A 13,173-nucleotide genomic window follows, 5' to 3' on the forward strand; every position below is an offset into this window, starting at 1 on the left:
GATGAAGCAGGGACAATTCTTCCCCCTCCCCTCCCCAACCTGTCCCTCCTCCAGGATCCTCCTCTCAGGGAGGCCCCATTGTAACCTGGTCCCCAGGGTACAGCCCAGTTTCCTCGAGGTTGCCACCTTTCCTTCCCTCACGGGCCGTCCACTTAGGCTCTGCCCACTCTCTTCCCCTCAAGGTTTCTGCCTGGTCCCCCTGGGCTCCCAGCTTCCACTCTGGTCTCCCTCCCACCCACCTTCACACAGTAGCCAAGGGAAGCTTTATAAAACCCAAACCTGACTCTCCCCCCTTCCCCAGCCCCCCGACTTCTCCCCTGTTCCAGTCCTTGCATAAAACCTCAGGATAGAGCTTAAACTCTTTACAATGACTCTGCACAATTTAGCTAACCACTCCTCACCGCTGAGCAAAGTATGATTAACTGTAGTTCTTCATCTGCTCTCTAGCCTCCTGGCCTTTGCTCATGTGGTTCCTTCTGCCCAGACGCCATCACGCCTTAGGACCGTCTCCTGGCTCCTTCTTACCAAACCAGGTTTCAGGTAGGACCTCCCCTCTTCAACACAGCCTTATTTGCTCCCCAAGTTAGATCAAGTATCCCCTCTGGGTTCCCACAGCCCCCTGTGCTTCGCCTGGCCACTGGGGGTTGTCACTTCAGACTGTGAGATAGGTGAAGGCAAAGCTCACAGCTATCTTGGTCACCACTGGGCCCTCACAGTCACCACTAGGTCCCCAACACAGGGCCGGGGGCAGAGCAATAAACTGCAAACTGAGGAAATGAAGGAATACCCCGAGGATCTTACACACAAGGCAGACGGAGACACGGAGATACCCAAAGCCAGAGTTGGAACTTGTAGCATAATCTGAAGCTCTTGGCTCACGCTTTATTGCTCCCTTCCTTTGCTCCACCTTCTCCAGGATGCTGTCCCCCTGGGGAGGCACAGAGCCCTAGTCATACTGGTGGGAGGGGTAGGTTCTGTGCCCATCATACATATCGGTGGTGAGGCAGCGCAGCATGAAGTGGCCTAGGTCATGTTTGGAGATGACTCTTGAGGGCCCTCGTCCATCCAGGGTCACCGTGTAGGCCCCGGTCAGTGGCTGGTCTCCTGCAGAATGAAGATAGAGGGGCGAGTCAAGATGTTCTTTTTTGGTTCCCCAACGTGATCACTACAATGGCCCCAGGGGGCCTACAGTGTGTCCAGCCATAATGGCATTAAGAGCCATGTTATGTGAAACCCTTCCCACGTGCAGAGCACTAATCTATACCCTTTATGTCGTTAATCCTGGAGACCTACTATGTGTCAGGTGCTGGGCACCCAGCAAGGGACAAAACAGAAATTCCTGCTCTCAGCATGTAGCCACTTGCTAGGTAAAGACAACTCAGAAGAAAGTACAACACACAGTATGTTAGACGGGGAGAAATAAAGCAGAGAACGGGCGAGGAACTACTTGTTAATTCTGTTTTATAAATGGGGACATTGAATCTTGGAGAGAGAAAGCCACTTTCAAGGGGCAAAGGCTAGGTTTGCCCTGGGTCTCTCCATCTGGATGCTTTCCTATCTCCGGACCCCTCTGGAAGGACGGAGTGGCATGTCCCAGGCATGGGACTGGATTTCGTAGGCAGTGGAAGAACGTATTTTTTCTGACTTTGTGACTATGGAGTCAGTGTCCTGATGCCAGGGGTACAACCAGGTCTTTCTTAGACAGTGGAGACAGCAGACAGGCATGATGGGAAGTTACAGGGCATCTAGTGGCTGCATTATAATAATTAAAAAACAAAACAAAACACTTGCCAGTGACCAACTTAATTTAGGGATCAAAGGCAGCGTACCAGTGCAGGGACAACCTGGAACCGTGTGCACTAAGAAACACACACCCTTACCCTCATGGCACTCCTACCAAAAATGTTTAATTTGCACCTGTGAGAACATAACCAGAAAGCCAGAACGGAAGGCATTTAAAAAGACACCAGGCCTGGTTCATGTTACAAGAAACATTTAAAAATAAATAAATAAAAGATACGAAGGACTGTTTCACATTTAACATAACATAGCAACTAATTACAATGAGTGAGCCTCAATTGGACCCTGATTTTGGGGGAAGGGGGAGATTAGAAGATATTTTTTGACAATCGGGGAGATTTGAATATGACATAGATACTAAATGGTATGATAGAGTTCATGTTAATTTTCTTGGTTCAATAACGATCCTTTGGCTTCTACACAAATGTTGTTCTTCTTGGGAGATGTCGATTGAGGTTCTAGGAGTGAAGTGTGACAATGTCTGCCACTTACTCTTAAATGGTTCAGTCAAAAATACTGTGATATGTGTGTGCGTGTGTATAATATTAGGTAATGTATAGATAATTGATAGATAGCCAGTTAGATATAGAAAAATAGGGAAAAATGCAAACAAGGCAAAAATGTTAAAAGCTGAACCTAAATAAAGAGTTTGAGTATTCAGAAACATTTCATTCCTTCAACTTCTCTGGAGGTTTTATAGTTTTACATGCACACATACAAAAAACTTTGAAAAGTCCTCTGTGTTAAAATAACTTTTAGGCATGACCTCTCCGGGTACTTACTTCAAACCTAGCAGGTCAAGAAGTAATGGGCAGTTACAGGGCATCTACAGGTGAGACGCGGAATCTGAGACTCAGAGGCCAAGGGCTGGAGTTTTCACCCAGCTTCTCCACTAGGCAGCTTCTCCACTGAGTCAAAGCTCAGGACCTTGGTATCTATCGGGTCCTGATACAATCCCTTAACTGAGTCTAAACACTGAACCTTAATTGACCCTCTGGGGTATGTCATCCCTCACTCCTGTCAGGGGCCCCAGAAAGCAGAGGGTGAGGCAGAACTATTCCTCCAGGTCAGGCCTTTGGGTCTTTTCATTGCCGTTCCTTATCCCAGTCCTCTCTCCTTCAGTGCAGGAAGCCACCTCCTTTAGAGCCTACGCTTCATAAACGGCAACCATTACTGCTCCCTTCACCGTGTTTGTTTCTTCACTCACTGTAGCACTGCCCGCCAGCAATATCCGGCTCTTATGTGGCCTGTGAGAGACAGGCTGAGCCTAAAGCAACTGGAAGGCAGCTTTAGGCTCAGACTGCGGGGTTTTGTCCTATCTTGATCTCCCCCGCTAGAAATGTAAGCCTCCTGAGAGCAGAGGCTCTATTGCCAGTGCTCGTCATGGTGGCCAGGGCCACGGTTCAAATGCAAGAGGTATCTGTTGAATGAATGGCTCTCTCCCTGTGTCTGACTCCTTCTCTCGGTGTGGATTCCAGACCCGGTAGCGGGGAAGAGGGCACAGGTGAAGTTTACTGGTTCCCTCCACAACACCATCATGAGAGGAGGTTCCCCTGTATTAATTCACCCAACAAATATTTGCTGAGCACCTCCTATATGCCAGGTCCTGATCTAGGCACTAGGAACACAGCTGTGATCTAACCAAGACAAGATCCGTTCCTCCAAACAGTGGGCACCCTAGTGAGGGAGACATGTAATAAGAAACGATGACGTGGAGTGAAGTATCAGCCCCCTTCCTTTGAATCTGGGCCTGTCCTAGGAACTCGCTTCTAGTGAACAGAATGCAGCGGAAGCAGCACTGAGGTCTGACTGTAGGGGAGGCCTACATACTGGTGGCATCAACCACCCGTGTGTCTGGGAGGAAGCCTTCCAGCAACTGGGCAGCCTCAGGTGCGAGCCTCCCTGAGCCTAGTCAGCTCTGGGCACTGAGTCAGAATAAATGAGAATGGTTTGTTCAACAGAGATAACTGAAAAAATGTTAGAAAGGAGAATAAAATCAAGCAGGAAAGAGGACAGGAAGTGTGGAGGGGAAGGTTTGCAATTTGAGGTGAGCCAGGCGAGGCCTGGTAGATGTCCCCCAGAGGACAGGAGGGGGCAGGCCGGTGGCGGTACTGCTGCTGGCTCCTGGCCCCACTCACCTATGTGGGGCGGCATCACGGCCACGTTACTTCAGACCCGAATCCTGCAGCACCTTGTGCATCCGGATGTGGTCATCGGTCACGTCCCGTAGTCGTGGGGGCACCTTGGTCGGGTCCCAGAGCAGGAAGGCTGGGAGGACACAGGGCAGGGTCAGCGAAGGCAGGACAGCCTGGCCAGGCCCTCCGTCTGCCAGGTTAGTGTCAGGACAAAACCCCGCAGGGGCTCACCCCGGCCTTCCAGTTGCTTCAGGCTCAAAATCTCTCTCTCCTAGGCCACAGACGAGCTGACCGCCTCCCACCCCACCTGCTTCTGTCCGCTGTTCTCCCTGCCTCTGCCCTCAGCCTGTCCCCTGAATGCAGCCAGAAGGGGCTGGAGCTCATCCATGGCTCCATCTCACTCAGGGTAAATGCCACTCCCCATCAGGGCTCACAAGGCCCCACCTGACCTGGCCCCATCAGCCCTCTGACCTCACCCCTCTCCCCTTCACCAGCTCTGCTGAAGCCACGCTCTGGCCTCCGAGCCTCCACAGCCAGGCTGATCCCGCTGCCCAGAGTCCCGCTACCTTACCACGCAGCCCTCCCTCGTGGCGCTTCCCTCTCTGGGAGGCACTGGTGTGAGGAAGCAGGTGAGGAATGCGGCTGCCGGAGACAAGACAGCCCGGTCCTCACACACCCGCTCCGCAGCCACAAGCTGTGTGAACCTGGGGAGGCCAATGGGCCTCCACTACCTTAGCTATGCAAGGGAGACAGCTTCTACTCACTGAGCACCTGCCACGTGCTGCCGTGAGTGTACTCAAGAGTTTTGTGAGGAGGAAGCGGCATTCCTCTCTAAGGCACCCACATGGTGCCTAGCACACAGTAAGTGCTCAGTAAATGCTACCTGTTAGCATCAACTGCTCGTGATGTATCCTACAGCCTTCAGTTCGGATTACTTGGGGCAACTGTTTTTTTCATGCCCATCTCCCATAACTGGAGAGCTCTGTGAAGGCAGAGATGTGGTCTGTGTACCCATAGCTCTGTCACTTCCCCTAGAACTCTCCTTACCCTCATCGCAGGCTGTGTTAGGTGCCTCCTCTGGGCTTGAAGTCCTCTAGGCTGCCCCCTATCCTGGCCTTGACCTCTCTGCCTGGGCCCCCTATCCTGGCCTTGACCTCTCTGCCTGGGCCCCCTATCCTGGCCTTGACCTCTCTGCCTGGGCCCCCTATCCTGGGTCTGACTTCTCTGCCTTGGCTGCCTCCGCCCAGTGGCGGCCCTGACAGTTGTGGCCTGTCACTGTTTGATGACCGCTCTGTTTACCTCTCCCCTGTCATCTGTGAGATCGTGAGTGTAGGGCCCAGGGCTGTTTTGGTCACCACTATGTCCCTGGCATCTCCCAGCAAGGCCCAGGCACACAACTGGTGCTCCATAAATGCACAGTCACTTGAGATGGCTCCAGTGCCACCTTGCAAGGACCTTTGGGCTGCCATTTACCGCCCCCCCCACCCCCACCCTTCAGCCCCATCCCTGTGACCCCACCACCCACCCGAGGTGCAGGCCACGACCTTGTCCACACCATGGGCCTTCATGGCCGCCACGATGTTCTGGGCACCCTCGGACATCACTGTGGTGGGACCTTAGAGGGGACAGAGAGTGGCTGTCACTGGTGGGTGGCGGCGGCGGCGGGGGTGGCAGAGGTGGGGCAGGGGGTGGGGGAGGTGCTGGGGGCCGAGGTGCAGGGGGGGGCCGTGGGCAGAGGGGGGGCCGAGTACTGAGGTCACTGCCGGTGCCCAACAGCACGATGACAGCGTCCTGCCCGGCCACAGTCTTGTCCACGTCGGCTGCCTGCCGAACATCGCCCACCACCACGTGGGCTGGCTGGGGCCCCTCGGAGGGCAACCTGGAGGAGTCCCGCACCAGCACCGTCACCTCATAACCTGTGGGCAGAGAAGGGCAGAGAGGCGGGTCAGGAGGCTCTCGGGCGGGCACTCCTGGGCTCCTGGAGGGTTCCATGAACCCTCCAATACATCCTCTGGTCCCCTGTTCTGAGGCAGGGGCCGCCAAACATTGGTGCTGGCATGCCGGCAGTTGATATTGAGGCAGTTGTTAAAATTGGGCCATTCCTTCATGCCGGTTCATACATAACCTGCCCTGATGCCTCCAAGGGCATAATGATACTAACAAAGAAACCTCATTGGTCATCACCTATCAGAGGATTGATCTCTTACTCTGAGAATAATAAAGGAAGAGGAAAAACAATGAATTTGTTGCATTTCTATTGATACCTGTCATCACCATTTCAAAAACAGTGGGAGATTTACACGCTGGGCAATGATGATGATCATGATAAATAATAGGTATAGAGCACTCACTATGTGCCAGGTGCCAAGTGTCTCACAAATATGAACTCTCTTACATATTTAGTCCTCAAAGTAACCCTCAGCTTGAATTCCAGCCTTACCACTAGCTAGACCAGTGACGGCGAACCTATGACACGCGTGTCGCGTAGCCATTTCTGATGACACGCGGCCGCATGCCGAGGATGAAACATTTGCTGCTCCTGAGGATGAAACATCTGCGACGAGAGTCTTGGAGTTAGTTTTTTTCCTCAAAGTGACACACTTCCCGAGTTATGCTCAGTTTTTTGGCGAAGTTTGACACACCAAGCTCAAAAGGTTGCTCATCACTGAGCTAGACATCGGGCAATTCACTTACCCTCCTTGAGCCTTAGGCCCTTCATTTGTAAAGTGACCCAAATAATAGTCTCTACATTATAGGTTTGTTGTAGGGTTAAATAATATTTACACAGCCATTTTGTACCCATTGAAACTAATGTTTCATCAAGAAAGCACTATTGCTTAGAGGTTAAAGAAATAGAACTAAAAGCTTAATGTAGACAATTGATTTTTGACAAAGGTGGCAAGACCATTCAATAGGGAAAGCACAGTCTTTTCAACAAATGGTGCTAGGACAACTGGATATCCACATATAAAAGAATGAAGTTGGATTCCTACCTCATACCATATATGAAAATTAAAATGATTCAAGACCTAAATGTAAGAGCTAAAACTGTAAAACACTTAGAAGAAACATAGGCATTAATCTTTGTGACTTTGGGTTAGACACCTAGCTACAACACCAAAAGCACAAGCAACAAAAGAAAAAATAGATACACCATCGAAATTAAACATTTGTGTACTTCTAAGGACACCATCCGGAAAGTAAAAAGACAACCCACAATGTGGGAGAAAAGTTTGCAAAGTGTATCTCTGGTAAGGGACTTGTACTTAGAATATGTGTATGAAAGAATTCCTAGGTCCTGGCCGTTGTGACCTAGTTGGTTGGGCTTCATCCCATGCACTGAGAGAGGTTGCAGGCTGACTCCCAGTCAGGGTACGTGCCTGGGTTTCAGGCTCCATCCCCAGTAGGGGATGTGCAGGATGCAGCCGATCAATGTTTCTCTCTCTTCCTCTCCCTTCCTCTCTCTCTAAAATCAAAACATTTTAAAAATATATTTTTATTGATTTCAGAGAGGAAAGGAGAGGGAGAGAGAGAGACAGAAACATCAGTGATGAGATAGAATCATTGATCGGCTGCCTCCTGCATGCCCCACACTGGGGATTGAGCCTGCAACCTGGGCATGTGCCCTGACCGGGAATCAAATCATGACCTTCATAGGTTGATGCTCAACCACTGAGCCATACCAGCTGGACTGAATTGTATATTTTAAACGGGTGAATTGTATGGAGTGTGAATTGTATCTTAATAAAGCTGTCATAAAAATACAAAACTAAAACGATGCCAGCTGGTGTGGCTCAGTGGTTGAGCATGAACCAAGAGGTTACCAGTTCAATTCTGGGTCAGGGCATACGCCTGGATTTTGGGCTCAGTCTCCAGTAGGGGAGACGTGCAGGAGGCAGCCGATCATCCATGTTTCTATCTCTCTATCCCTCTCCCTTCCTCTCTCTCTAAAATCAATAAAAACATATTTTTAAAAAATCACATGATCTCATTCAAAAGGAACAAAATAAACTGATGAACAAAATAGATCCAGAGACATAGAAACATGGAACAGACTGTTGAGTCTCAGAGGGAAGGTGGAGGTGGGTGGATGGGAAGAGATTAACCAAAGAACTTACATGCAGAACCCATGGGCACAGACAAGGCCTGGGGGCGGGGCGGGGGGCGAGCTAGAAGGGGTAAATTGTGGGGGGAAGGGGACATCTGTAACACTTTCAACAATAAAGATAAATTTAAAAAAATACAAAACTAAAACAAATGAAAAGTTTAGGAGAGTGCCTGGCATAGGAATGAGTGCTATATGGGTGCTGGCTGTTACTATGTCTTTTTTTTTTTTCTTACTATGCCTATTAATCATCTCACAATGCCCTAACCGGTTTGGCTCAGTGGATAGAGCGTCGGCCTGTGGACTGGAAGGTCCCAGGTTCGATTCCGGTCAAGGGCATGTACCTTGGTTGTGGGCACATCCCCAGTAGGAGGTGTGCAGGAGGCAGCTGATCGATGTTTCTCTCTCATCTCATGGATGTTTCTAACTCTCTATCCCTCTCTCTTCCTCTCTGTAAAAAAGCAATAACATATATATTTTTAAAAAATCATCTCACAATGTTATTTCCTGGCCTGGTGTAATCCTCCCAGGCTGTCCCGACCCCTGTCACATCTTCTCCAGTCCAATTCCACATGGCAGCCAGCTAGAGGCTTCCAGAGAAGTGATCCCCCGCCCCCCTGCCCATATCACTCCTGTGATACCCGTGCCCTGAGATACAGTCATCATGGCAACCTTTAAGGCCCCCCAGGATCTGGCCTGTCTTCCTTCCCACCCTGTGCTGGGGCCGCTGTCCTCTTCAACCACTGCACGTCTTTCAGTTCCTCAAACACATGATGCCGCCTCCTGGCCTTTGCAAGCGCTGAGCCCTCCGCCTGGAACACCCTGTACCCTCTCCCCACAGGCCCCGCCAGCCACGCGTGCCTCCTCTTTCACAGCCCTCCTTACGCTGACCCGGAATAAACCCAGGGTCCTGTGGGTCCACAGCCTGTGTCGTATTTGCCACCACCTCCCTGACTTTCTACAAACACAAAAGCACAGGCTTTACCGCCCCAGAGACCGGGCTTCAAACTCTAGTTCTGCCACTTACTGGCTGAGGAATCTCAGGAAACCCCTTTTGGTCTTCTCTAGAAAGTGAAGATCGTCAACTTTGTAAGGTATATGAATGTCTAATCACTATGCTGCGTACCTGAAACTAATATAATATTACTAGCGGCCCGATGCACAAACTTTGTGCAAGGGGCTCGGCCCTCGCAGCCCCAGCGGCCTCCACCGGCCCTCGCAACCCCGGCTTCATCCGGAAGGTCGTCCGGACGGTTGTTCTGCTATTCGGTCTAATTAGCATATTAGCTCTTTATTATATAGGATATGTCAAGTGTAACTGGAAAATAAATACTTTTTTTTTAAAGAAAAGAAAGTGAATGCCCAAACCGGTTTGGCTCAGTGGATAGAGCGTCGGCCTGTGGACTGAAGGGTCCCGGGTTTGGTTCCGGTCAAGGGCACGTACATTGGTTGCAGGCACATCCCCAGTTGGGGGTGTGCAGGAGGCAGCTGATCGAAGTTTCTCTCTCATCGATGTTTCTAGCTCTCTATCCCTCTCCCTTCCTCTCTGTAAAAAATCAATAAAATATATTTTTTTAAAAAAGAAAAGAAAGTGAAGACCACAATCCCGTGTCCCCATCCCATGTGACCACCTTTCCTAAGGGAAGGACACAACACCTGTGCTGCCCTCACATGCATCTGGGAGGAGCAAGGGCTTTTGGGTGCCAATGTGGGCGCTGCTTAACTGCACTGGATTGGTTAAGACAGATCCTGGTGAACTGTGGGTATTTTTTGGGGAAGAACAAGGTCTCACAGACAGTGAGAAGTTTGACACATGATCTCAGCACGAGGGTACCCATCAATGCTACATTATTGGTGATTAGTGACATTTGAGAAGTGCTGTGCTAAGCTCTTTCCACAGATAAATGTGGGTTTTCCTCTTGAAATTTTTAACACAACCAACATTTAAATTTAAATATAAGTCAGTGGCTACCATACCAAACAGTATGGGTTTACACTTCCCAGATTTTACCCTTTACAAAGAATAAGAGCATTTGTAAGGTATTTACCAACCTTTTTTTTTAATCTCTTTAGTTTTCTGTTTTTTATTTTGAAATAAATTCAGACCTATACAAAAGCTGCAAGACCTAGATTTTCATATTGCTTTTACTTTACCCTTCTCTATGTCTGTGTGCACATGTTTATACAATATACTTATAACATACATAATTATGTGTGTATATACATATATTTTATATGTATATATGTAATTATACATAACATATATATAGTGTTTTCCTAACTAGTTGAGAGTTTCAGAGATAATGCCCCTTTTAAACTTTTTTTTATCTCAAACCTCAATAAAAAATATATTTCACAGCCTAATCCTGTATATACAAACCCATAAAGCCAATATTTAACATGTGATACATTCAGATATTGTTGTAACCAACTGCATATATGTAGAACTCACTATGACCCACAGTTTGAAGGGCACCAGATCACAACAACCTTACAAGGTAGGTGTTATTCTAATGCCTTTTGAGGATAGGGGAACGGAGGCCATTTTAGGTAACCGGGCCAGGATCACACAGCCATGATCCAAGTTCATTCAGTCAAGGAATGCTTATTGAGCACCAGCTACGTGCTGGACATGGTTCTAGGCCCTTTCCATATATTAATTATCTAATCATCACAAGACCCCAGGGCAAATGCTACTGGTTTCATCCCCACGTAACAAATACCTAGGTACGCAGACAAGGCATTTGGCCACACAGGTGGTTAAGTGGCAGAGTTGGGGTTTGAGTGTGGGCAGGCTAGCACCAGAGTCCAGGCCTGTTAAGAACTCGGCCCCATGGAATAAAAGCCTAGCTCATTCAACAGCAAGGCTCTGAGCTGTGCAGGGTCTTGTCAGAGCCACCAAGAGAAGGCAAGGCCTCCCAAGCCCCAGCTCTCAACTCCCCACGATGCAGCCCCAATGGTGACCAGCAGGGTGGATGAGCAGACTTCAGTGGAACTCAGGATTAAGGAAAAGGTAGTAACGTGGGAACCAAATCCTCACAGTGACTCAGCACTTCCCCCCCCCCCCCCCCCCCCCGCTCCTTTAATTATTTTTCCCGGTTGACTCAGCACTTCTTACTTCTCCTCTTACTTCCTCCCCCACAATTGTTTATCAGCAAATTTGTCTCTCCCCTCCCACAAGTTAAGATCCAAACTAGGGGGGAGGGCAGTGGGCTGAGTGGGGATTCTTCAGGCAGAGTGCCTCCAAAGGAGGGCTGGACTAGGAGACAGCAGAGAATGCAATCCTGGTGGCCTCCACCCTTTTGGGACACCCAGATAGTCCGTATCTTCAGAGTCACCAAGACCCGCAAGGGTGGGGCCCTATATCTGGAAGTCTCAGGCCTCGCTGGGTGTTGGTGAAGTCTGGACAGTGGGAGCAGAAGGCTGCCCAACTATGCCCTTTCCCCGGGCAACTCTGAATATTCAGCCTCACTGACTTTCCGGGGTCCCCAGGTCTTCACCCATGTTTCTGTGACCCTCTCTCCATTAGATGGTCTCAGACACACACACAGACACACACACACACACACACACACACACACACACACACACACACCGCCCCGACTTTCCAACCTCCAGTCTTGGTGTCCAAGCCAAGAACCAGTTGGCTTTTGGTGGTTATGAGCATGGGTTCAAATCCCAGCACTGTCACTTTCCAGCTATATGACAATGGGCAAGTCACTGTCCTGGCCTCAGTTTTCTAATCTGTGAAGTAAGGTGATACTAGATCCCACCCCACATTTAGTGCTGTGAGGCTCTAACACGTGTGAAGAGAGGGAGGTGGTGGGAGGCAACACCTCCACCACCTCCACCACCTCCACCTCCACCTCCACCACCTCCACCTCCACCTCCACCACCTCCACCTCCACCTCCACCTCCACCTCCACCTCCACCTCCACCTCCACCTCCACCACCTCCACCTCCACCACCTCCACCTCCTCCACCTCCACCTCCACCTCCACCTCCACCTCCACCTCCTCCACCTCCACCTCCACCACCACCACCACCTCCACCTCCACCTCCACCTCCACCTCCACCTCCACCTCCACCTCCACCTCCACCTCCACCACCTCCATCTCCTCCACCTCCACCTCCACCTCCACCTCCACCTCCACCTCCACCTCCACCACCTCCACCTCCACCTCCTCCACCTCCACCTCCACCTCCACCTCCACCTCCACCTCGGTAACAGCACATGCCATAAGCGCCTGTATTTAAACTTGTCATGAGTCCCCCAGCCTCCCAGAGCCCATTCCTCTTCCTTGAACTCACAAAATTGGATCTCATAGCGTCCCCCACTTCTAACACTGGGCCCTTTGGGTCCTCACACACCGCGGCACGGATGGCCCGCCCCAACCTCGGCCAGACCCCCCGACGTCCCCTCCTAGTGCTCTGCCTGTGCACCCCGTGACATCTCCCACCCCCCGCCCCAGCGCATGCCTGCTTGCACCGCCTGAGCCAGCGTGGTGAGCCCGGTCCTGCCGGTGGCGCCGAAGATGGCAATCTTCTTGACGGACATGCTGCGAGGTCGTGGGGGTGGGAGCCTGCGGAGCCTCGGAACGCGCGGGAACCGACTGGCTGCCGGGCCGCCCTCTGCGCCCTTCTCTAGCGGGAGGGGCGGGCGCTCCGGCTGCGGGGACCACGCCTCAGCCCGCCCCCCGCGCCCCGCGCCCCGCGCCCCGCTCGGGCCAAGGGGCGGGGCCCACGGGCCACCCCTCCGGCCAGAAGAACAGAGGGGGCGGGCCGAGGGGCTCAGCTCCGCCCACCGCCCCGCCCCTCCGCCCGCCCCTTAGGCTGGGGGGTGTGGCCACACCTGCTCCGCACGAAATTGCGGGCCCAGTGCCCCGCCTCCGCGCTCTGGGCCCCAGGGTGGGGCGGGGCCAGGGCGGGCCCCGCCCATCGGACTCTCGGCGCTCACGCCCCCTCTCCCCTTTCCCTGGGCCTGGAGGTGGGTTGGGACTCACCCTGGGCCCCAGGGCCTCCCCAGGGGAGGAGGGGAGGGAGGACAGTGTGGGTGTGCGGGTGTGACACTGTGTCACTGCGTGTCTTTGTGTCGGGGTGACTCTGGGTGACTGTGAGTAGCCCCAAAGGAGA

At 51.5% G+C, this 13,173-nt stretch overlaps 1 protein-coding gene across 1 annotated transcript; it reads right to left on the minus strand.

The window, feature by feature from the left end:
• Positions 1–818: 818 nt before the first annotated feature.
• On the minus strand, positions 819–12,757 carry BLVRB (biliverdin reductase B). The gene is given in 6 exon segments (XM_079799786.1): positions 819–1,104; positions 3,939–3,966; positions 3,968–4,068; positions 5,461–5,550; positions 5,687–5,851; positions 12,520–12,757. Coding segments are annotated over 6 exon segments (621 nt in total). The 5' UTR covers positions 12,599–12,757; the 3' UTR covers positions 819–946.
• Positions 12,758–13,173: the final 416 nt, after the last annotated feature.

Source organism: Cnephaeus nilssonii, assembly GCF_951640355.1.
Source record: "Cnephaeus nilssonii genome assembly, chromosome: 20".
Taxonomy (NCBI): Eukaryota; Metazoa; Chordata; class Mammalia; order Chiroptera; family Vespertilionidae; genus Cnephaeus; species Cnephaeus nilssonii.